Raw genomic sequence first — 23290 nt, 5'->3', positions numbered from 1 at the left:
CTTGTTGATATCCACTGAGTTTGTGCAGTGGTGTTCTAATATTAATAGTTTCACCTGCACTAAGCTGCTTTTAGTGAGTTGTCTTATTTCTCAGCATCAGTTACGATTGTTTCTGTGTAGGTGCTGTAGAGACATACTTAGGAAAAATCGTCTTGGAAAAGTCACTTTGTTAGAAACAATAATGCAACTTCTGTGTGTACTGTATCTTCATGGACGTAGTTTGATTTCCAGTAAAAATAAATAACACCTTTACTTCCAGTAATTTTATGAAATAAACGTTAAAAAGTCCACATTAACCTGTGATCCAGAAAAACAATTGAATTGCCTTGTTATCAAAAAATCAGCTCCTTCAGTGAGTTCATTTTAAATTTAAAAAAAACCAACCACTCCTTAATTTTTAAGATCCAGTCTATGCTTATGAGCTCATATAGCCCTAGAGGAATCTTAGAAAACTAATCTTTTAATATAGAATGAACTGTCTTGTACTTTACATCTCAGGCCCTATGGTGGGAAGTTCTATCCTTTCTGGTTTTTTTAAGGGTGTTACATCAGAACTTTGTGGCAAATGGGCAGCAGACAGTGTTCAAACACAGTTTATTACTCCTTTTTTAAATATCCCGTGTTTTGCTCATATTTCATGACATATTTTTCCAAATTCACTTTTCCCAGATAGGGGAATTTAATTTAGAGCCAAACTTCGTTCCTTTGACTTAGGAATAGTTATTTTGATCTAGTCAGCGATGTGTAAAGTTTCTTGATAGACTGAAGGAAGATGCGGAGGTTTTTATATTTTATTTTGTTTTTGGAAAGGGCTTGGTACAGGTAGTTTAATCAACAAAATGTTGCTTTTACCCAAACAGCACTCTGTGGCTGCCTCCTGTGCACATAGATAATTGCTGTGGTACCACATTGTGATGACTGACAGGCCTGGGTTATTTTAAAATATGTGGCTTGAAGAATAATACTGTTGTGTGATTCCAAAATTAATATGCCCTCAGGGAAATACGGGTTCTTGAACCAAGTAATTTGCTCAGTTCCTTGAAGACAGTAATACTACTAGCATAAGTCCACAATGTTATGGGAAATCCTCACTTGAAGAGGCCTAGTAAGTGTGAAGAGAATATTTATGTGGGTTAAGGACTTGGGAGGAGAAAGAGTGTGCTGTGGTCTCAAACTGTTTATAGTAGGGCTTGTTTTTCTTGAGTGGTACGAATCTTTTTCTCCTTGTGCTCAGTCTCCTAGAAAATGACCCCGGCCTGTTGAGTGAGAGGGATTAGTAGCATGCAGGGAGCACTTGGTGGCATTGATTCTGCAGTCTCTTGCTTGCACCCACAAAGCGCAGGTCCTGCATCCTGAGTCCCTTTGACAGGCTGCAGTAAAAGCTTTGAAGCCCCTGTTAGAGGAGAAGCTAGACTGATCTTGAGACAACGGAGGAATACCCACTTTGAATTCTTTGTTTTAATCTTGCTCTTCATTCCTGTTTTTCTGGGATCTTCAATGTAGTCCTTATTCCTTTTGCACTTGTTGAACATTCTTCAAAATACTCGCTTCTAGTGAGCAAGTCAGTATATTTAAGAGGTTGGCTCATGCTTATTTGAGTGTTTACTTTTTGTCAGAACATGAACCTTTTTGTTGATTGCAGACAGACTTGCAAAAACCTCCAAATGAATGGCTTCCACCTCTAGTATATCGAAAGACAGACTTTTCAGATTTGAAGTTGGAATTTCTTTGGCAAAAAGTAATTATGCATTTTTTCTAAAAGCGAGGGTTCAGATTTCTAGTATGTCTTCAGTGGCAGCTTTTTTTAGCTGCTGCACTGCGTATTGGTGTATTGTTCCTACAGAAACCATTGGTTTTTTGTCTTTGAGCTCTTGGAAAAGAAACGAGTTCTTCAGTGTGCTTTATATCTGCTGTATCACCTTTTAAGAAAATTGAGAAATGGAGAAGGAATGAGAAACAATCTTGAGGTCCTTTTTTTAACTCTTACATGTGTGTTTTTGATAGGAGTCCTCTTGCCACATCCATTCCATATATTTGTGGTAACATCAATATAAGCAGGACTCCCTGTTGCTCTGAGGCAAATGTTACGGCCTTGTCACAAAGACATGTGGTGTTGGGTAGCTGCAATAACAACCACACCATTCATTGATATAAAAAATAAAATTTTACTAAGTAGGATGGGTAGAGCAGGCGGATGGTGATTTATATTCTAAAGCTTCTGTTCCACAACACATAGACACGCGTACACACACAAGCACACATGCATGACACTCACACCAGTCAGTGCACCCGTTTTGGTCCAGTTGTGGCCTGCCCTATAGCCCTGGGGGAACAGGGTATTCACTCTGACTGCTTGTCATGCCTGCGTTCTGGCTGGTAGCGTAGCTTCTCTATGTGAACAGTTCAGCATGGTCAAATCAATATATGCAGGGCTTTTACCTTCAAACTGAGGTAGGAGGGGGCTGTGTTTGCATCCGGCACCATCGACACAACTGGCTAGTGTATCTCCAAAGTTTGTTGGCACCTACAGATTTTTGGGATGCTTAGACAGAGGGATTTTAAGTGTGCCGTACGTATAAAACACTCTACAAATATGAAGGAATTGCATTGGCAGTCAGTGCTGAGCAAGGACTAGTCAAGCTGAGAGAAATACAAAGTTGGCAGTACAGTAAACTGCCAAGAATCTGTTTCAGTGTTTCAAAAGATTGGAATATAGGTATTTTACAATGGAGCAAGTAAATTAAGTTACACTGTTTGACACTGTCCCTTAAGAGTAGAGTTCTGTAGGTTGTGATAGGTTTGGCTTCTACTTCTTGTAACTGTAGAGTAGGCTGATGGTCACAGTACATTCTCCCCTTGCTATAGCTTTGTTAATGTACTGGTTATGTTTTCCAGATTTCTGGGAATTCACATTTATTCTGGTGCCCTTGTTTGGTCTGTCCTTGACACGCCTTTCCCTAAATGGATATAGGAATGCCACAATCTCCTAGCCAGACATCAAGAACAGGAAAACCAAAGAAAGGTATTCTATACAGTAGCATTTCAACTATGGAACATGTTGTGTGATGTACATATACTAACACACCTGTGATGTTTATTATCTTGGAGGTCTCTATTCTGATGGTTTTGGTTTTATAAATTAGGTTTGAGAGCAGGCTTTGGGTGCTTTTTGTTTACGTGTTTTGCATGGGTCCTTTATTACTGAATTGAGTGATAGCTTTGTGTCATTAGTGATAGTAAATAATATTAAAAAAAAAATGCTCTTCTGCTACTCCAAAATGAAAATGGACTTCAATTAAAGCAGAAACAAGTGATCCCTAGACACTACTTTTCTAGATCCCATTTCTACAGTAGGGCATCAAGATCTGTCTGAAAACTAGCTCATAAACTTTCTCTCTTGCTTTTTAAAGGAGAATGGGAACTGGTTTTGATCATTGCTTAAAGTTACTATCCATGGAAAGCAAAAGTTCAGATAACTTACTCAACACGATATGCCCTTTGTTTTCTTTTCCTTTTAATGATTTTGTCTAAGACCTCGGTTTGGCTGTCATCATACAACTTTATGGAAGGCCACCAATCTCCTATTTATAAGCAACTTCATTTTGTGATGATAGTTAACGAGAACTAATTATCGAGGAATTGAGGAATGCTGAAATGGATACGATGTGGAGGCTCTATTTGGTTTTTTCCTTTCTGTCCAGGGAATTGAAGAGGCCTTTTATTTCATCTTAGTTGTTGATAATTGAGAGGTTTTCGCACTCTTCAGGCTGGATTCCTAGAGTTCAGATTTCTTTAGTACATCAGTGGTGTGCTAGAGTGCGCTGTCGTTGAGTTTGCAACATGTGCATCTGGGCCACGCTGCCATTCAGAGGGATCTTGACAAGCTGGGTAAATGGACTGTCAGGCCTGTCTTAACAGAATTCAGCAAGGGCAAATGCCAAGTCCTGCACATGGAAAGGAACAACCGTTTGCTACAGCACGTGCTGGAGCTGCCTGGCTGGAGAGCTGCTTTGCTGGGAATAGCCAGAGGGTCTTGGCAGAAAGTGAGCTGAGAATGAGCCAGCAGGGTGCCCTGCCGGCTGAGAAGGTTAACGGTGTCCTGGGCTGTATGAAGAGCAGCATAGCCAGGGGACTGAGGGAGGGGATTGTACACCGCTACTTGGCAGTCCCTGGGTTGTGTCCAGCTCCCTGGGTATAATTTTGAGCCCCCAGTGCAAGAGAGAGTGGTCTTTCATCCGTGAGCGAGTTCAGTGGAGGGCCATCAGACTCTGCCAGCAACAGGACTACTTGCCTTTTGGGGAGAGACTGGGGGAACTGGGCTTGTTCAGTGTAGAGAAGAGATGACTTTGAAGGGGACCCAGCAGCAGCTTCCAGTACGTGTAAAGAGAAGACAGAGACAGGTGCCTCCCAGTGGTGCGTCACATGAAGCAAAGGTACAAGAGGCATAAATGGAAACAAGAGAATTTCTAATGGAATGTGGGCAGCTTCACCATGGTGAGAACAGTAAAACAGAGAGGTTGTGCAGTCTCCCTCCTTGAATGGTTCAAGATCAGAGTGGAAAAAGCCCTGTGAGCCTTATCTGACCTCAGAGCCGAGTCTGCTTTGAGGAGGCGGTTGGCTGAGAAACTTGCCGAGGTCCCTTGTGACCTGATTTATCCTGTGATCCTATGGGCAAGTTGCTGTCTTAACATGGATGAAAGCTTGGAGCGTAGCATAGAATGCCCTGGTTACGCCTGTCTTGCCTGTTGAATACCCTTTTTGGTGCAGCGTACAGAACTGCTGGGGATTCTTCTACCTGAGGATAAGCTTTAGATCTTGGTTATGCTTTTTGATGTTTTTTACCTTTTCAGGATAACCTGTAAGTGGGTAGAGCACCAGCTAGTATAGTATATAAACCAGTAAAATCTCTGTCAATAGTGTGTGCTTGTGTGTGCAGTATGAGTACTTCAGCAGTTCATTTATTTACTGTCTTGCTAAAGCACCAGTATTTTGTTAACTGTTTATTAACGTAGCATATTCATGCTATGCTGTTTTTTTTTTAGTTTAGAGGTAGTTCTTAAACTTTTAGGTATAAAAGTTCAAAGGAGATAAAACTCTAGTCTTTTTTGTTTTGTCAATTCAGTGTGACTTGAAAAAGCAGTTGTTTGGAAATGCATGCATTCATTCATGCTGTCTTACGTTAAGTTGACTCCCCAAAGTTTCATTCTGTTATGACATGTACATGTTAATGACATGTCCAGGTTAAATGTTTCTATGTGCTGTTTAATTTTTAGCATGCCAAATCTAATTTCAACATGTCAATTTGTGTTTGAACAGCAATAGATGACTTGTCGCAAGGAGACTCAGGTAAGACTTTAAACATACCCAGCACATACCTGAGGAATGATTGGAGAGACACAGTACTCATTTTGCTTTACTTTTTAAGAAGCTTGGAGAAAGAGGGGAGTGATGTCTGTTGGCACACTTCTGAGGAAGAACTCGATTTTACTCCCAAGGTATGGTGTACTTACAGTAAATGTCCTATAAAAATAAGTGATCTGAAGGCAAGTTTTCTGGGGGATTGAAAGAAACTACAGTTCTAGCCAGTATTGTTTTCTCCTTAGAAGCAGTCTCTGACCTGCCAGCCTTTCTTCTGCTGTGAGTTTTTCCTAAAAGACCTGTAGCTGTGGCAGATCATGCAGTAGATTTGTGATTTGAGGCAAAAGAGCAATAGGCGACAAGATAAACCACCACAGTATTATTTGTTCTTGGTCATTTGTGTCGGATTTTAAGTTTATAAGTTACTAATATAACCTGTTCTGTTCTTCCCCAAACACTGTTAATGTTTCCTGTAAATTTTGTGATAGAATCCTAACTGATAAAGGGCACTTTTTAATGAAGTTGTACTGAAATCCTTCATCACCTAGTTCTCCTTTCCTTCTCATCAGGTTACTCAAGAGTGCTCAGTGGATGAGTTACTCAAATGGGTCATCTTTTTTTCTTCTATTGAGATGGCATTCTGTGCTTGCATGTAATTTCACACTGCATGTTTTCCCTCTTTTTTTGAATGCTTAGGTAGTATTCTTTTTGTCAGCTACAAGCTCTCAGGCCTACTTTTTTTGCTAGTGTTCTGAAGAACTATTAACTTCTGCAGTGATGTGTGGAGCATCTGTTCTGTTGCTCTGGGATTCTGCAGCGATGAGGAACCAGTGTTCTAGTTCAACCTACTCTGTAATACTGGAGGTGCAAGCATGTTTAGTTTTAACATGATTTCATTTTCTTGCACTGATTTAAATATAAATTATGCATTTTTATGGCATGTTTTTGAAATTTAAGGATATTCTGGTAAGTGTACTTGCAGGGACTAATTAATGCATTAAACCTAGGGTTCTTAACAGTTACTTCCCTTGTGCACACTTGCAAGTAAGCATCCAGAAGCTGCGATCTTAAATATAACTGAATTTTACTGAAGTACTACAAATACTAAACCCAGATTTTTAAAACTGCTATGCATGTAACCATATTTTTGGAAACAATTTTCAGAAGGGTGCCTGCATGGTATTTTGGGGGTGAAATACTTACTGAATTGCATATGTGAGGAGTGTTTTTGTAGTTAGAAGTATAGGATGGAGCCAACACCTGACCACTATCAAAAGGACAGCCTGATTACATTTAGTGTTCAAGATTTGATGTGACCAAAGGATTTGTTGTTGTCGTTAGTGTTCTAAAAAAAAAAAATCATTTATTTACAGAAGCTGCAGAAGCCAAATTTGACATTGTTAATGAATGTTTCCCAGCAGTTCAGGAAAAACAGTAAGCTATTTGGAAAAGATTGCATAGTATACTAATATATAAAAGTAGATTTGCTAAGTAGTTTCTTAAACAATTCTTTTCCTTTAGTAAATGAGAAAAGTAGCATTTTGAAAACACAGCACTTGGTCACTTCAGAAAAAATAAGTCATGTTGTTAAAATGAAGGTATTAATCCCCTCCTAAGCCTTTGTCCCTGGCCAAGTCCTTCCTCCATCCTGCCCATCCTTGACTTGGTTCCTTTTCCAGACATTCCCAGATTACTCCATTCATCTGGTAACATGCCTGTTGCCATTTACATAACTCCTTTTGTTGTTTTGACATAACTGCCATGTCTCCAAAGACGGTGAATAATGAAGTATCTTGCAAGTCAGTACCAAAGCAAACTGTCTTTCAAAATCTAAATAATTTGCAAGATAAACAAGAAAGTTGGAACAAGAAAAGCATGATTCAGGTGAAGTTTCACAGAAATGATGACTCCCTTTTTGCAGAATCTAAGATGACAAACTGGAAAAAAGACAAGGTGAAGTTTCACAGAAATGATGACTCCCTTTTTGCAGAATCTAAGATGACAAACTGGAAAAAAGACACTTCAGCTTCTCTCAGATAGTTGTGGTCTTAAGGAGAAAAAGTCAAGCTTCAGTAATGGCTTTGAAAGTGATAATAGTTCTTTGTCAGCAGGAAAAAACCCAAGGCTTGAAAGTCAAAGACCAAACTCTGTCTTTCTTGAACATGTGGATGATGAAGATACAGAAGAAGAGCAATGTGAAGTAGATAATAAAGTCTGTGAAGCACTGAAACAAGAAAGTGAAAACTTGTGCTTGAATAGGCATGAAGAAAATGTAAGAGCAGCATTTCACTCAGGCACCAAAGTAAGTTATATAAGGATGATTCAATCACAAAGGTATTTTCTAAGGGTGATAAAGGTAAGAACCAAAAGGTAAACTGGATTTCTGTTAATATTTCACGTATATCCATCTTTTGATCATCCTTTTTTTTATATTAGAAAATGCCTTTACTCCTAACCAAAGCAGTTTCTTAGGTATAAGAATAATATTGGGCAGTATTTTCAATATTATTTTATTGGTTGCAGTGGTTTTGCAGGAAAACAAATAGGCAGTATAATTTTTCTGAAATAAATTCATTTTTTCTCAGTTGTATGTACAGTTTTTATCTGTCAAGATTTATTGCCATTTAGTAAAATACCTGGTGTGATGGCTGAAAGTGAGGAACCAAAAAGTTTGAGTAAGATTGAGAGCAGGAAGTTAGTGATTTTCCTGGAGCAAAGTACAGGAAAAGGAGCGTGTTCCAAAACAATGTAACTGAAATGAAAGCTAGAATTAGGCTGACATGAAGAATTGCTTCTCAGGAGCTTTGCAGAGCCAGGGCTAATGACTTAGGGCTAATGTCATTGCTATCTCCTCAGAGATTCCCATGGAAAAACTGAAGGCCTTGTAAAACAAAGCTCAACAAAATTTCCCTGTTGTCTTACACAGGAAAAGCATTTTTAAAGTTGTCGATGGGTGGCTAAGAAGGTGCTTGTTTCTGCTATTTCCAGCTGTTTGGTCAATCTCTTTTAGGAAAAATCACCTGAACAGGAAGAAGAGGAGAAGGAGCAGGAAAAGGAAGACACTGGTGAAGAGCTACAAACTGCAGTTGTTGAGGGTGTGAAAAACTCTATTTGTAATGATAGCCATCAAGTCCACAGTGCTTCCAAAGACAACACTGGTGAGAGAAGTGAGTTAGTGAATACTGATCCCAGTTCTTCCTCTATAAATATTAATGCACAGTAAATGAACTGAAATGGTGATTGACTTCTGAAACAGTAAGTTTTTCCCTTGCCTGTGAACCCTAGTGGGCATTGGCAAGGAGGAAAGTAGCTTTTGTTCCTTTTCATTCGTTCCTGAAGAACAAATTGTGGCCTTGGATTCCAAACGATGCTACATGGAGCAGGTGTCATTCTTGGTTTTGTTGCTGTGTTCTCCTTGAACCAATCAGAACAAAACGCACAGTTGAAAAAGAGGAGGATTAGAGAGTCTTGGGTGTGACAGTAGTATTCCCCTTTCTGGCCCGTACTGTCAGACTGAAAAGTTGTGATTGCTCTTGGCTGAAGCCTGGGAAAGATTTGAGTCAATCTGAGAGAAAGCTGTTCTGTTCCAGTGCCTCACCTTGTCCAGTTTTAAAACGTAGAAAGTCTCTCCAGTGCCACGCTTGTGTGTGCTCGAAAGCATTGCCATGTCAGTCAGGGCTGAGCACTCTGGTACTCACCTCAGGTCTTGGAGCAGGAGGAGAAGGCACACTTTCCATCGTCTGTCTCCAGAGAGTAGAGTGGTGTGGTAGATGTTACCAGAGCGTGTGTAGCTGCTGATCGAATGCTACAGAGCGGGCCTGGCAGAACCTGCTGTATTCCAGGTGTTGTGCCTATACATGCTCTTCTGTCTGTGCATTTTGCCATAAGCCTGCATTTGGCACAGTGTGAGTAGTCCTAGCTGAGGCTGGAACCAGCAGTTCCCCTCTGCTAGGACGGGTGCCCTCGCTGGTCTCTAGCTCCTTTCCCGGTTTTTGTGTGCATGTCTCCACAAGAGCGAATCCTGAATCAGTTTTACCTAACGGACTAGCTTAAAACAGAGAAATGAAGATAGTTTAATCTGGCCAGGAACCTACTGAGACTGAGCCTTGCGTGTGCCTAGTAGAGAAGAGATTCGGATGTTAGCCCCCTGGGATAGAGACAAGTTGTGTGTTTGGGGTGAGTTTTTGGGCTGTGAGCCTCTCCTCTTTTTCAATGGCAATGCTTAGGTGTCTACCTTCTGGGAAGGTGCAGGGTAAAAACTGCTAGTCAAGGAAGGTCTTTTCTGGTAGTGCTACAAAAGGAGCATTGTTTCTTGGTGATTTTAGCGTGAAGATGTGTCGGGTGGTGTTTCTATGGTACTTCTTGTACAGTGGATGGTGGTAGTCAGTGGCCATTTCTGGAGCTGTGGACTGGAGAGCAGGTGACCTAAACTCTGTATGCCACAGGGCTGCAGCGTGCTGGAGCCTTTTCCTGAGTGTGACCCAAACACGTCTTCAGTGCTGCTTGTAGCTGTGTCAGCTGTTGTGCATAGCCATCTCCTGCTGGAGAGGTGGCGATCCAAAGGAAGTACCGTGGTATGTTGTGCGCTGGGTGTGAAGAAACCCTTGAATTCAACACTCACTGCTTAGTTTGTCCTCAGCAACAGAACCGCTGTGCATCTTTTGGGCGCAGGGGTGATGGGGAAAAGCAGAGTGAAATAGAAGGGCTCAGTGTCTCACCTCTTACTGCCTTTGTAGGTGCCCTGACTGCGGTGGGAGCAGAGGAAGAGGAAGATGCTGAATCTCCCTGGGATTCTGAGGTATTTCCCGTGAAGGACACCGGGGTTCCCAGTGGGGCGGGGGTGGGGAGTGAGATCCAGAAGCACTCGGAGCTTGGGCCCTGCCGCGGCTGAGGCTTATTTCCCCTTCTCCTGGTTCTGCTGTATGTTTGTAACTGGGGGCCCTTGAAATACTTGTGCTGTGTGCTAGCTGTTCAGCGAGGCTTGGGGTGAAGGTAGGTCGAGCTAATGATTTGGGTCTCATGGCAACTGGCCCTTGGAGTTGGGTTTCTGGTACAGTATTGCGGCAGTGAAGTTTCTTGCTGCTTAAAATAGTCTGAGCTCCTCACGGGGGCTGGCGGGATTGTTGCTTTTTCACCACACAACTCTGTTCCGCTGACGTGTTCAGTGGTTGCCCTTAGGGTCTGCAGCCTAGATGATGAGCTGCTTCGGAAAAGAGCCTTTCTACCTTTTTGGCCCTTTTTGAGAGTAGCGTTCAACAGAAATACCACACGTGCTGGCTGTGTTTGCCCTTTTAGTTCTGTCTGTGGTAATGGGTTAAGAAGAAAACGGGCAGAGTCTGTAGCTTACGCCCTCTGACTTTTCTTGTGAGGAAGAAGGAACTCTTCCCCATCTCCTTCTTAAAAATACAAGGCTAAAATATTATTGGGTGGTTTTAGGTAGCCTTGGTTTCCGTAAGCTTTGTCTTGCTCGTCTTTGTTCAGCCCAAATAGTCTTTGTTCAGCCCGTGCAACTGGGAGTAGCAATGTGTTCGCTCCCCACTGCAGGATGTGTGCCTGGGGACCACCAGCACAAATTTGAGTATGGGGTACCAGTTCAGTCCGAAAGTTGGGTCCCCCACAGACCTGCAGTTACCACCCACAGCTCGAGTTACCATGTTAATTCTCTCTTGCGGCTGTGCAGTTTGCCAGCGTGACAGAATAGTTTAGATGAGTTGTGAGTTTTTTGCCTAAGATCTGAAAACACACAAGTCTGCTGTGATTTTCCAATATACTGTGTCCTGATGTGCCCTTTCCAAGGGGCTGATCAAAGGCTTTTGTGATTCCATGCTGTGCAAGTTGGCTTAGCAGGAACATTTTGCATAGAAATGAGTTGAGAATTTGTACCGATGCTCACGCCCGTGTTTTATGTTACACAGACAGATTCTGAAAGTCCGGAAGAAGGATCACCTGGTGTGTTGCTTCCAGCTGCAGACAGACACGGAGCGCGCTCACGGATTGTTTCAGGGGAGCGCCACACTGGTAACTTCCTGGTGGACTAAATGTTTGTCTGTAAACACGTATAGGCTGAAGTGAGCTTTTATCGATGTCTGCCTTAAGAATGCACTTACGGTGTGGGTGCGCGCTATAGCAATGAAGTGCTTAGTATTTGTTAATGAACACCAGCTGTCACGGCGCTTTCTGGCAAGCTGTAAAGGAAGTTACCTTGTTTGCATGATGTGTGTTCTTTGGATGTGATTGTATTTTTTTGGATTCAGGTTCTTGTGGCATAGTGATGAAAGTGTATGTGGTTTAGGGCTGACCTGTCTGAACACCTAAACATTCTTGGATGATAATGTAGCAGGAGAAAGGTATGATCTGGCTAAGCATTTTTCCCCCTCGCCTTAATGTTTTTTATACCTTTCTGTTATGCTTTGCCTAGGAGCTAAAATGTGACTAAAAGTTCAGGGTTTCTGCCTGTACTTTGTGATGCTGTCTCTTGAGCATCTGCAGTGTAGAATGGCAGGGAAGTTTTGCTGTTGGGGTAGAACTCTTATCTGAAGGATTTCTTTTTACTAAATGGTCAGTCCTGCTTGTAGTGTAAGTACAATAGAATAGCTGAAGAAGCTAATCCAGTTTTAGTTTAGTAAGCTGGAAGCAAAACTTTAAAAGCTCTTGGGAGTTTGTAAATCTACTTGTCGAGTAGTTGTCATGAAAGTCTGCTTTGTATGAATCTACTAAGATGAGTTTAAAATCAGTGTAAAAAGGGGATAAAAGGTGACTATGATAATCTTGCTAAGGTATTTCCATACTGCTAGACCACCAAGTTTCCTGAAATCAAATGCTGTTTGTTTTTTAATTATTTTTTTAAATACAAAAGTTTTGCTATGGAGCCATTCTTAATAACATTCCATACGCTTCTTTCATGAGAGGACTCAAACTGTTATGATGACTAAAGCAGAGGACTTGAGAAATGTAGGTGGGCCAGTAGATTGTGTGGGTTTGTAAGTGATTTAATGTTGGAAAAAAATCTTTAAAAAAATGAAACTATTTGGAACTGTGCTATAAATGCAGATTACAACCAATTGTAATTTGGGTTTTTTCTTTCCTTGCAAGCTGAACCAGAACAACCTGATAAGAACTAGTTTGATTCTTCCTCATTGAATGATGTGTATGAGATTTCTATGTCTGCACCCATGTTTTCTCTGTCCTATTGATGGAAAGGAAAATATCCCTCAACATCACGGTCATAGAGCTGTTATTTTATATAACTTGTAGTGTTATTTTATGGTAATTCATTACAGCAGACCAGCTTTGGCTTTTGAAATAATCTTTGTAGAAAGCAGGATTCAGCTCCTCAAAATAAGTATTTTGATCTTGTTTTGTTAACAAGCAAATCCTTATTGCTGCCTATGGATTGTCCTAGTTCTGTGAGTATTATTTCTTAAATCCAAGGTCACGATGGGAAGCGTGCATTGTCCATTTCTTGTATACTGATACAAATGCTGGATGATGAGGTAAATTGAATGTTAAGTATTGCAGTCTCGATGAAATAATGCTTGCAACTAATACTTAGTTGTAGAAACTACTGATGTTGAATGGAGTAAAAATTTTATGAATTAAATAAAAATTAAATAAAATAACACTTTCTAAAACATTTTTCACTTCCAGGCTTTTTGGAGAAACCCAACAATTCCCAGGTAAGTATTTGTTCATGTCAGACTGACTACTTGTTCTGCTCATTAAATATTATGTAGTTACTTTAAGTGTGATATTTTTTTTTTGTCATTGGATTGTCTTTCATAGCTGAAGACCTCTGAATCTGTTTTGGAAAGGAATGAAACCTCTCCTAACAAAAAGCAACAGAAATCAGGTAATGTTCACTTCATGTGGTTCTGGGTTTAGCTTCATAGTCTTTCTAGATAGGAGTATTTATTAAAGCATCTGATTTGTTTTGCAGATCTATTGGAGGAATTTGGCTTAGGAGATGCAGAAGGTGTTGAAGGTATTCATAACAATCTCTTTGTAGTGTTCTTTTATGGACAGACACTTTGTACTTGCAATTTTCTTTCTAATATTAAATGAATGGCTCTAGCAAGGCATCCCGGGAGCAGAAGGAGTACTGAAATATACCTCTGTGTATGTGTTTGCTCCCTCCTCTAGTCTGCTGTTCAGCACTGTCCATACCCTTCCGTGATGTACGCTTCCTACACCGTACTTGCTGTCATTTCCCCTTTTCAGGCAGTCCTGAAGTTTGCTTTTCTTTCAGTTTCTCAAAACCCCCCCTTCCTGACTTTCCTGGTTCTCTGAGCATGTGCTGTGGCTGATTCCAGGCTAGGGATCTGTAGGCTAGGCTGTCCAGGAGCTGCAGGTGAGCCACAGAGGGTAATTCTTGGGCTTGTGCTGTAGCTGTAGTTTTCAGGAATTATTACTTGCCTGGCTTTTCTCTACCTGCCTGGCAGTTGTTTTGAAACATGTACAAACACATTCTTCTGAGGCTTCCCTCTCTTGTTTGATGGAAAATGACCAGCAGGCTCAGAGGCAGGGGAAGGAAGTGAGGAAGAGAGACAAGATGGGAGGAAATTAGTGGCAGCGTGTTTCAGGAATTCTCTTTTCTTCGGAAACAAGGCTAAAGTTGAAGCGGCTAGCTGGTTGGCTATGTATTGGAGAGAGGATATGTAACCTTAATGGGTTTTGAATGTCTTTGTTCTAATGTTTATCAATTTGCATATTTGATAATTTGTGTTGTATTTTGTATTAATCACACTTGTTAATCAGATGAGAAACAATTTGCCACTCAGGTTTTAGAGTTTCTACAATTAGCTATTGACAATATAAACCAGAGAGAGGTGAACAGATATGTAGACAAGTAAGTGGACTTGTAACTTCTAAGTATAGAATACAAATAGTTCCAAGTTCTTTGGCATCTTTGCTTTAGGGGAAGAAAAGAAAAGTGTTGTTGTTCGTTGGACAATAATAGAGATGCAACTTCTCTCTAGAAGTATCTCCCTCCTTCTCCTCTCGCTCTTCTCCCTTTCATGTGTTTGCAATGGGTAAGCAACAGGTCCCCTTTTGCCCTTTATTTTGCAGTGACGGTGTTCTGGTAAGACACAGATATTTGTTACAGGTTGTTCAGTTAAAACGTGAGTTTTGGTTATGTCTGTATTCCACAGTAATGTGGAGTGTAGCCCCATAATGGACCAGTACATTACAATTTTACAAACACAGAAAGGAAAGGTTGCCTTTTCATGGCTCGTTTCATGTCAGCTGTTTTTCCTGTGTGGCTTTATTCATTTGCGTCATGCTGGTTTTTACCCATATGTTATCTTGAAGGTCAGGTGCTAAGAAGTAGATGTAAAAATTTCTTTCTTTCAAACATTTTATGTTTGGATTTGGGTTTAAGCAATTTAGATTGCTTCAGCAAAGCATCGTGATTCCTGCAGCACAAATATTTCTGACTCTAAAGGGGTTGAATGCCATCCTTGACAACTTGATTTCATAAATCTGGAGAACAGGTACAGTATCTTGCATAATTAAATATCCAATGAGAGATGGAATTTCCTATTCTATTTACTTTGTTACTGACTCATAGTAATACATTCTTAAAATTATTTTTGAGTCAAAATAAAATAGCGGTGTTCTCATGTTTTCTGTATAGCAAAGTAGCTGCTGTCCACTGTAATCTGCAAAAAGTCGTTATGTAGATTATGTACAATTTATGAGGAGGGAAGTCTCAGAATAGAGTGGAGAGGTAAAGACTAATTGGAAAGAACTACGATGACTAGAAGTCATCTTTCAATGCTAGCTAGAGAGCAGACAGAGTAAAAGGTGGGGGAATGACAGGCAAAAATACTGGAATCTGGTTTACCCTGTGAATTTTTTACATACATTTTTTTGAATGACGGGCTCTTCAGAAGCCTTGGAGTAGGGTTCTGCCAGTGTTTTAACTAAGAATTTCTCCCTGTGCTAAAAGTGAAGAACTCTTGACAATGAAGAGTCATCCTCTTTCACAGTGTTGACAGAAGCCAATAACACAGAAAATAGACTCATGAATTACTGCTCCAAGAAAAGAAGAAATTTTACTTGCAACAGCTAATGGGAGAAGTCCTTAGCTTTTTAGTTGATTTTTTTGAGTTATTTTTCCAGTGGTTGGAAAAATAATTACTGACTAGAGTTACTGACAGGATGAGAACTGGAATTTTGCAGATAGAAGAACACTGTAGCCTTTCATCTTTCCTGCTTCTTCCTTGTTCTGTACCCATCATACAGAAATGTCAAGATTGATTAAACCCTATGGAAAAGGATTCTTAGGGGCTCCAATGTTATTAAAATCTTATCTAAAAAGGGAGACTTCAGACTCAAATAGCTGCTGCGGAAATCTTTCCTGTTGACCGTGATGGGCAAGGCTGAACAGGAGTTAGGGTTGCTTTTCATTCTAGCAGCATGGCGCCTAATTTTAAAGTGACTGCACTCTGAAACAGAATCCAAAAGACGAAGGCACCTATGTACTCTGAACAGAGAATGTGACTTGCATCCTTAGAAGGGCAGTACAAACCTCTGGGTGCTCGCAGGTCTGCTTTTATCCAGTTTTCAGGCAGATACAGTTGACCAGAAAAGCTTATTCAGTCTGTGTTGTGCAGACAGGAGAGGTGTCACAGCTCTCCTGCATACACAAAATATTCAAGTCTATCTTCTAAGCAAAATTGTGGTGCCCATGTTACATGACGGGGGTGATGACGCATATCAAATTATATGGCAGGAAGCTGCCTGCATTTTGCTGTTTGTGACCTGAGTGAGCATTGGTGAAGTGACAGAAGAAGTCTGGTAAGCGTACCTTCATGGAAGCAGAGTAGGAGCAGCCCCGTCTGTCTGACCGACTGACCACCTGCTGCTGTACTTGGGTGGAGAGGCTTCTAGGAGTAGCACATAGACAATGAAAGTTTGTAAAAGGAGTCACCTACAGGAGAAAATGCCAAGAGTGAGGTTGGCCCTGTGACTCATAAATAGTAAACCCTTTTGTATTTTTATGATTTTATCTATGTTCTTCCTGTCTTGCTTGCTTTTCTTGTGGGAAGAATGTTGTGTCCCTCTCCAGCAGCGAAGCTTTGTGTATTGAAAGGCTATTAGGTAGAAGCCATAGGATTATGGAGCAGGAAAGGAGATTAAGTGATTGAGGTGAAAAGAATCCATCTCTGGTTTTAGATGCCACACTTGACCTGCTGGGACTTGTTTCTTTCTGAATACTTGTTCCTTCAAAATGTTCAGTGTGCCTTCCACACAAACAATACAATGAGTTGCTGCTTCTAAATTGTGTCTGGAACTATCTGGAGTCCAGTTCTCAGATATAACAGAGATTCAAGGTAGGCACCCCATAATGGGGAGCCCAGACTGAGTGAGTGCCTGCTTCCGAGGAGTTTGTGACCTGTCCAGTATTACGTAGAAATTCTGAGAGAGGAGAGGATGGAATCCAGTTTTCAACAGTAAAAACATCCGGATCATGGGTTATTTCTCCACACTTCACAAGCCTGTCTTTCATTCAGTGGCCCGTCCATGTCTTCTGGAACAGATGGGGCAGCAGTTTGACTGAAATACTCTGTCTAGATCCGTGTCTAGAGACACATTTGTGTTGTGCAAGGAATAAAGCTGGGGTCTTCAAGATTTCAAGCCTGTGACTTTGTTGTTCATGATTTTCTGTGCGCAACACATAGGGAAACTGAAATTGCTGGAGGAATACTGTGTGGTGCACAGTGTGTCAGAGATACAGGGGTGTATATCTATGTATGAGAGACGTTGTGCGTGTTTAAGAAACAGGAATGGCCTAGTTGTGACCATATATAGTGATTTTCAGCAAATTTCCCTTATACATTAAAAAGTAGAATGCCTTGGAAGAAAGGAATTCACCCAGATGCATCTTAAATCTGTATTATGATAATTTTCTCTCGGAGTGCACAAATTTGAGGGGATTGATTTTATGTTAAGATTTTTGTCACAAGTAGGATGATTCAAGATGCACTCTAGGTGTAAATAAGTAGTATTAAGTCATGCTGGTTATAAAAATGTGTGGATTTTCACTGCAGGTGAGAACTCGGGGTCTACCTTTCATATGTCATCATCAGCTGAAAAAGACGACGTGAAGGATGCCATTGAATATTGTGGGGTGCAGGTATGTAAGCCCAAATATTTTGGATTACAGTCTGATTCAGTAAGTTGTATTATACACTAAGGTAAAGAAAACTTACCAGTCAGTGAATAATGCTGAAGGGAGAGTCCTGTAGGTGAAGGCTGCGTTACAGTCTGAAGGAGAGTTGGATACAGTCGTCTTATGGTGGGGTAAAATCCTTGTCACTATGTCGGATGCTTGCTGTTACACTAATTTGTTTTCGGTTGGTGTGCTTACATTTTGAGGGGTGTTTTTCCTCTTGTGCACTGCTAAGAAACAAATGTGCGGCCACATGTGGGGTTTTTTTGCCTGTGCAAAATGCACATTCAAGTGAAGAGGGAGATTTGTCTATAATATGCTGATCTGTTTGATGAAACATGCCGGTCTTCCTCTTTGTAAGACAAAGGTCAAAGAGAACACCTTGAAATGTGGTGACCTTTCTGATGCTTCCCCAGCCTCTGCAAAATGTGCTCTTGTTTGGCCACTTGAAGTGTTTGAAAAGGCTTTTCTCAGAGGGTATCCTGGAGGGGAATAAGGCAGGCGTCCTGCTTGTGGCGGGTGTGCGGGGCAGGGCTGCACAGCGGGGTCTGGCGTCCTCTGGAACACCCGAAGGGACAGCGTAGCAAATGATTTCCACCCCACAGCCGGGCATCATGAGAGAGGGACGTGCCTAATTCCAACAGGCAAAGCGCAGGACTTAAGCCTGTTGCAAGGTGGTAGTAGTTGGCCAGTGAGCTTGGGAAGGGGGAGGGTGAGACAGGTGGTGGCTGGCTGAGGTGCTCCTTCCCTCTTGTGAGCGGAGGGGTCTTTGCCGCGGGAGAACAGGGCCTGGCTGACAAGAGAGGAGCGCGAGGAGCATGACGGTCTCAGCCCGCTGGGACACCAAGGCTGCAGGCCCTGTTCAGGAGGCACCACGAGGGGAAGGGGCGTGTGGGCAGGACTGTGACACGGGGCAGAAGCAGTTGGAGCTGTTGAGAAACAGAGCATGGGGACTGGGACTTGAGGGGGCTGGGTAGGGTTAAGGCATGGTGCGGTTTTCCTGCGAGCTTGAGTTCCTGATTTCTGGGATGAGGGCAGGAGCAGGCAGGTTCCCCTAATAAATCCTTTCCTTTGCACCTTGGAGTGGAATTTATTATTTCTGAAGCTTGGGTGAAGAAATAATCCTCCCTTAGCCAGTTCTCTGTGTGGTGAATGGTAAGAAGCTTGTCATGTTCATTCCCGTTGGGTTAGCTTAGGTGGCCGGGGACTGTACAATGCCAGACGGTAGAGCACGATGGAGGGAGGAGGGTGGGTGAGAAAAATGTTGACAGTTTTAATGAAAAATGGTATTAAAGCAATAAAACATGAAAAATAAACATGCTTTCTGACAAGCGCCAGCAGTTACAGAAAGCAAGCAGGCTAAAAGGTAAAAGCAACCCTAATGCCTAGGCAAACCTAACCCAAGAAACTGCTGTCTCTGAGTCCTTCTCTTGTTAAGAAGATGGTGTGCAGTGAACCTTTCATTTGGTGTCCCTTGATTTTTCTTATAAAAATGGCTTTCAAAATGCCTTATTTCTATTATATGATGAGTTTGCAACAGAAATTGCATACAGCAACAGTAATTTTTTTTTTCTTGATAATCTTTCTGTCTGTACCTGTTTACTTAAGGATAAATGTATTTTAGAAACTATCAACTTGATAGAAAAAACAGCACATGAAAATCACACTGATAAGGCAGAAATTTCACATCAGAAAATGAGGAATTGCACAGTGCTGACAAGCAGTTCTAAGTCCAAAACCTTGGAAAGAAAGAGATGCAAGAATGTGGGTTGAAAATGAGAAGAGGGAATTGAAAACAAGTTTTAAAAACGTTACAGCAGAGCTAAAGCAGCTGCTTGGTGAAATTAATGAAACTGGGAAAACTCCTTCCCTTGTGGAAGAAATGTCAGAAGATGCCTTCAGTGCTGAGCTGAAGAGTTCTCACGTTTCGTCTCATGCAACAGAATCAAGTAACAGCTTAGAAAGTAAAGGTGAATTTGGAGACATTAAACTTACGCTAGGTGGAAAAGTACCCAAAATGGAAACAGTAATCCGAGTCTTGGTGTCCTTTCTGATCAAGATAAGTGAAATGCAAACACGGAAGATACCTGGAGTACAGATGAAGGAGATTGCACAAATAATATGGATGATACAAAGGTGCCTCTAGCAAATGGAAGTAGTAGAAACGTAGTGGGAGGTCCTGAATACTCCCTGAGATACAGCTTAAAACCCAGTCTTTTGGATGACATTTCTAATATTATTCCTACAATAAGACAGTTTCTCCACGTTGTGAAAATGCACTTTTTGTAACAGAGAGGGAACTTGGAAAAGACTCTGGATTTAGTGATGATTTTCCCAGGGACTGCTTTATCAACAACAAAATAGGAGAAGCAGAAATGGAAAGTCTTTTTGCAAATGCTCAGCAATCATACGTCGTGCTGGTCTTGATGAAGAACTAAAACAAGATACGGGAAGATTTAAGGGTAAGGTAGGAATGCTGCAAATAGTATTCCTGGCTTTGGAGAAAGAGAAGGTACAGCTGCCAAAAGAGGTAGTTCACCTGCTACTCTTTAATCTCGCTCCAGATCAATGGTCCTGTTCACTTTAGCTATTCATCATTAAAGGAAGATGCTTCCTACAAATTGGGTTTTGTTCTAATGGAAATATGTTACTTGTGAACAAAGAGGGCAGTGGAGAGTTGTCTTTTTCCCCATTTTTGGAAAACGGAATGTGTTATTGCTCCAGTTTTACAGTAGGTGGCACTCGGTTCCAGTGCAAGTAGTTATCACTACATTGCCTTAAAAAGAAATCCATACAATTCTATCGGTTCTGATTCTGAATCAAAGAATGAAAATAGATTCTGAACAGGGTCTTGACTAATAATTCACGTGCTGTGATATCTGCATGGTGTGTCTCCATTGCCTTTCACTAAAATTCCTCTTCTCTGTAAAACCATTTGTGTTTGTGGGATCTTTTTTTTTTTTTTTTTTCCTCCCCTTGTTCAGGGAGCAGTAGCCCAGCACAGTTCCACTGGATATTTTTTCTGGCGGTGTTACAACTGACATTGTGCAGTCCTCCTAACTCTTTGTCCATCAGTAATGCTTTCACTTTTTTGTTGTTCTCATGTTTTAAGATATACTATTGTTTTCTTTCTAAGGGCTGTATTCTTGTTATCTTTAATCATGAGTGAATTCAAAGTACTTTCAATGACATAATACGCTTTGTAGTGTAATTTTGTGAAAATGCTTCTCTAATTTTATATTATTTCAGGGGTAAATCCTGAATTAATCAATCTTGGATGCGGTGTTTCTGTCTTTTAGAAATACTAAGAAATACATGAAGCTTAACTTTCTTTTTATAGGTTGAGAAGGAAAAAAGCAAACAAAGAATTTCAAAAGTGCAGGCGGTGGCAAAACAGGAATATCTTGGTAAATTAAATATACCATCAGACAACATCACTAATCAGCAAATGAAACAAAAGATTACTGTAAGGAAGAATGACTGTTTGAAAATGGAGAATGAAAACACTATAGAAGAAAAAGGCAAAAAGAATTTTTCATCTGAGGAGAGCTCAAAATTGATTAAAATGCCAATGAAATGGTAAGCTAAGGAAATAATCTCTAATTCTTATTTGTAGTACTATGTAAGTGTCTTAGGTTTTCTAATACTGTAGTAGTTGAAGTAGTTTCCCCAGTGGTGAAAGCCATAGTGAGTAGTCCACTGCTTCTCAAAAAGTGAAGAAAATGTCTTTTTAGAAAACATGATGCTCACGATATTCAAATTTATTGCCTGCTCTAAAAAAAGAAAAGGAAAAAAAATAAAAACCCCACCCCAATTCCTGTGATTTCCTTGTCAATACTGCGGCAAAATGCATCTTCACAACCAGAACTGAAGACTGGAAAAAGCAGTTATTTTTGTAGGAAATGGCCACCTAGAAAAGAAAAGTAGGAACTTGCAGTTTGCTACTACTCCCTTTTCTAGGTGATTTTAGTGATCTCCGTGCAGTTGGTGTTTATCTTTTCATTAAGATAATATGCCTTTTGTCAGGAGAAGATGATATTACCAAACCAATCTCAAAAGTCTAAAGGAGGCTCACATATTTTTATGTAAACCTAAGCAGGAGTTTTTTCCTGTCTGTCCTTCAAAGGAGTCTCTGCTCTAGATTTTCTGTAACATGGATACTATAGGTATTCCAGCTTAACCTGCATCTAGCTCAGATTCCAGGTGTCCCCCTCACTCCTAGGGGCAGGTTTTTTAAGTACTTGGGTATCTTCCACGATCTTTGCAGTCAAGTCTGTCATTTTATAGTAGATATTTTTTGTCTCAGTCATTTCTGGACATCATCTTAAGTATGTCTGTTTCACAGAAATATTTTTTGTAAGCCTACTCACTTGGTGATTTTTTTTTCCCCTTTTCTGTTTAATGCAGTAAAATTGCCCTGAATGCCAAAGTTGCAAAGAAAAGTAGAAGGCAGCCTTCAAAGCAGAAGGCTCATCATCAGATGAGCTCTTCCAGTGGCAATCATGGTCAAGTACTGGATGATAGCACTTCCAGTGAAACATCTCAGGATGAAGGAAGGTATGCATATAAGGAATGTTGAAAACAAAACTTACTTAATGATGCAAATTGACCTAAGAGCTAGAGGCAAGTTTGGGTTTTTGTTGTGTGTTGAGGTTTTTTGTAACCCTGATGCATATGAAGATTCTTGTTCTTTGGTGTGACCAGGCTACCTGGTGCACTTGGTGTTGACAAAAACTTCCCTTTTGTTTAGAGTGCTTTGAGCATGCTGGCCAAGTTACCCATAAGGTCACGTGCACAAATTCTGATTAATTACATGAGCATGTGCACAGGCATAGAAGTATTACCTGTGTTTAAAAAGGGCGAGGAGAGACTTACAGAAAAGCAACATCACTCTTTCACTGCAGGTATCTCGGGATTTTTTGCCCTGCTCCCCGCTCCACCTTTTCTCTTGCAGCTGTGTACCCTCCTGACTTCTTGCCCACCCTGAACTTACTTGTGTGGGTTGTGGCAAAGTGAGAAAGAAAAGTTGTTGACACTGTTCAGCACTAGCTAAAAATGTGGTGTGTTATCAACGCTGTTTTGGTCAGAAATCTAACACACAGCGCTGTGTGGGCTGCTGCGAAGCAAATAAGCTGCATCCCAGCCAGACCCAGGACACCAGAGAATCCAAAATTACAGTTCTTTGACCTGTAGGAGGATTGTCGGTGCTGAAGAGAGCTGAACCCCTGGTATTAAACAGGGAATGCACATAACCGTATAGCTACATATCTGTACCTGTAAGATTTCTGTCACTTTGTGTGAAGTTGAGAGAACAGTTATTTCAACTATTTGCTTAATATCTTGCGGAAAACTTGGCCTTCCAATAGACATAATAGCACACAATAATTGTTTCAGTCTTGAACTATATCTAGCAAAGTTACTATACTAGATTTTCGTTTAATTCACTTCTGAAATGAAGTTTTCAAACGAACTTCAGGTATTATTCATACTGCAATGTAAGCATTCCAGTACTGAAATATATTTCTGTTTTCTAGACCTGCAGCAACAACTGGGAGTGAAAAGAACAAGGTACTGTAAAACTAAGTTATTGATAAACAGTTTCTATCAACTTTTAATCACTTAGATGGGAGCAGTGTTTATATAGTGATCAACCAGATGTACAAATTGCTGCTGGTATGCAGCTTTATTGTATTTGAGACAAATCTGTGGGCTGTGAAGGAGAGAATGAATCATTCATGCATTTGTAATGGTCTGTAA

The 23290-nt window shown here is 40.8% G+C and overlaps 1 protein-coding gene and 2 long non-coding RNA genes across 4 annotated transcripts in view; 2 read left to right on the top strand and 1 right to left on the bottom strand.

Moving 5' to 3' along the window:
• Nucleotides 1-23290, bottom strand: part of LOC308056743 — a 425870-nt gene that overhangs the window by 104851 nt on the left and 297729 nt on the right. The gene's annotated exons all lie outside the window — the stretch shown is intronic.
• LOC308056744 lies at nt 2503-9906 on the top strand. The gene is made up of 3 exons (XR_013924955.1): nt 2503-3022; nt 5317-5495; nt 7470-9906. It is a non-coding gene; the product is annotated as an uncharacterized lncRNA (long non-coding RNA).
• Nucleotides 9909-23166, top strand: LOC308056733 (uncharacterized protein). 2 transcript variants are annotated; one of them, XM_080372535.1, is made up of 8 exons: nt 9909-11376; nt 13006-13034; nt 13141-13207; nt 13295-13339; nt 17412-17497; nt 20874-21112; nt 21941-22090; nt 23068-23166. In XM_080372535.1, exons 1-8 carry the CDS (start codon nt 11244-11246, stop codon nt 23108-23110), a joined length of 792 nt encoding a protein of 263 aa, XP_080228661.1. In that variant the 5' UTR covers nt 9909-11243; the 3' UTR covers nt 23111-23166. The 2 variants fall into 2 exon arrangements, with proteins under 2 accessions (XP_080228661.1, XP_080228662.1); XM_080372536.1 differs by lacking the exon at nt 23068-23166 and having other exon boundaries at nt 20874-20940; nt 21941-22033.

Source organism: Falco punctatus (genome assembly GCF_963210335.1).
Source record: "Falco punctatus genome assembly, chromosome: Z".
Lineage (NCBI taxonomy): Eukaryota > Metazoa > Chordata > Aves > Falconiformes > Falconidae > Falco > Falco punctatus.
This window is presented reverse-complemented; position numbering and strand designations above follow the sequence as displayed.

Bases quoted from the DNA above. Each gene is read 5' to 3' on its own strand.
- LOC308056733 (XM_080372535.1), top strand. From the start codon at position 11,244: ATGCTCACGCCCGTGTTTTATGTTACACAGACAGATTCTGAAAGTCCG. The intron at 13,035-13,140 runs GTAAGTATTTGT...TGTCTTTCATAG, and splicing joins AGAAACCCAACAATTCCCAG to CTGAAGACCTCTGAATCTGT. The intron at 22,091-23,067 runs GTATGCATATAA...TCTGTTTTCTAG, and splicing joins ACATCTCAGGATGAAGGAAG to ACCTGCAGCAACAACTGGGA.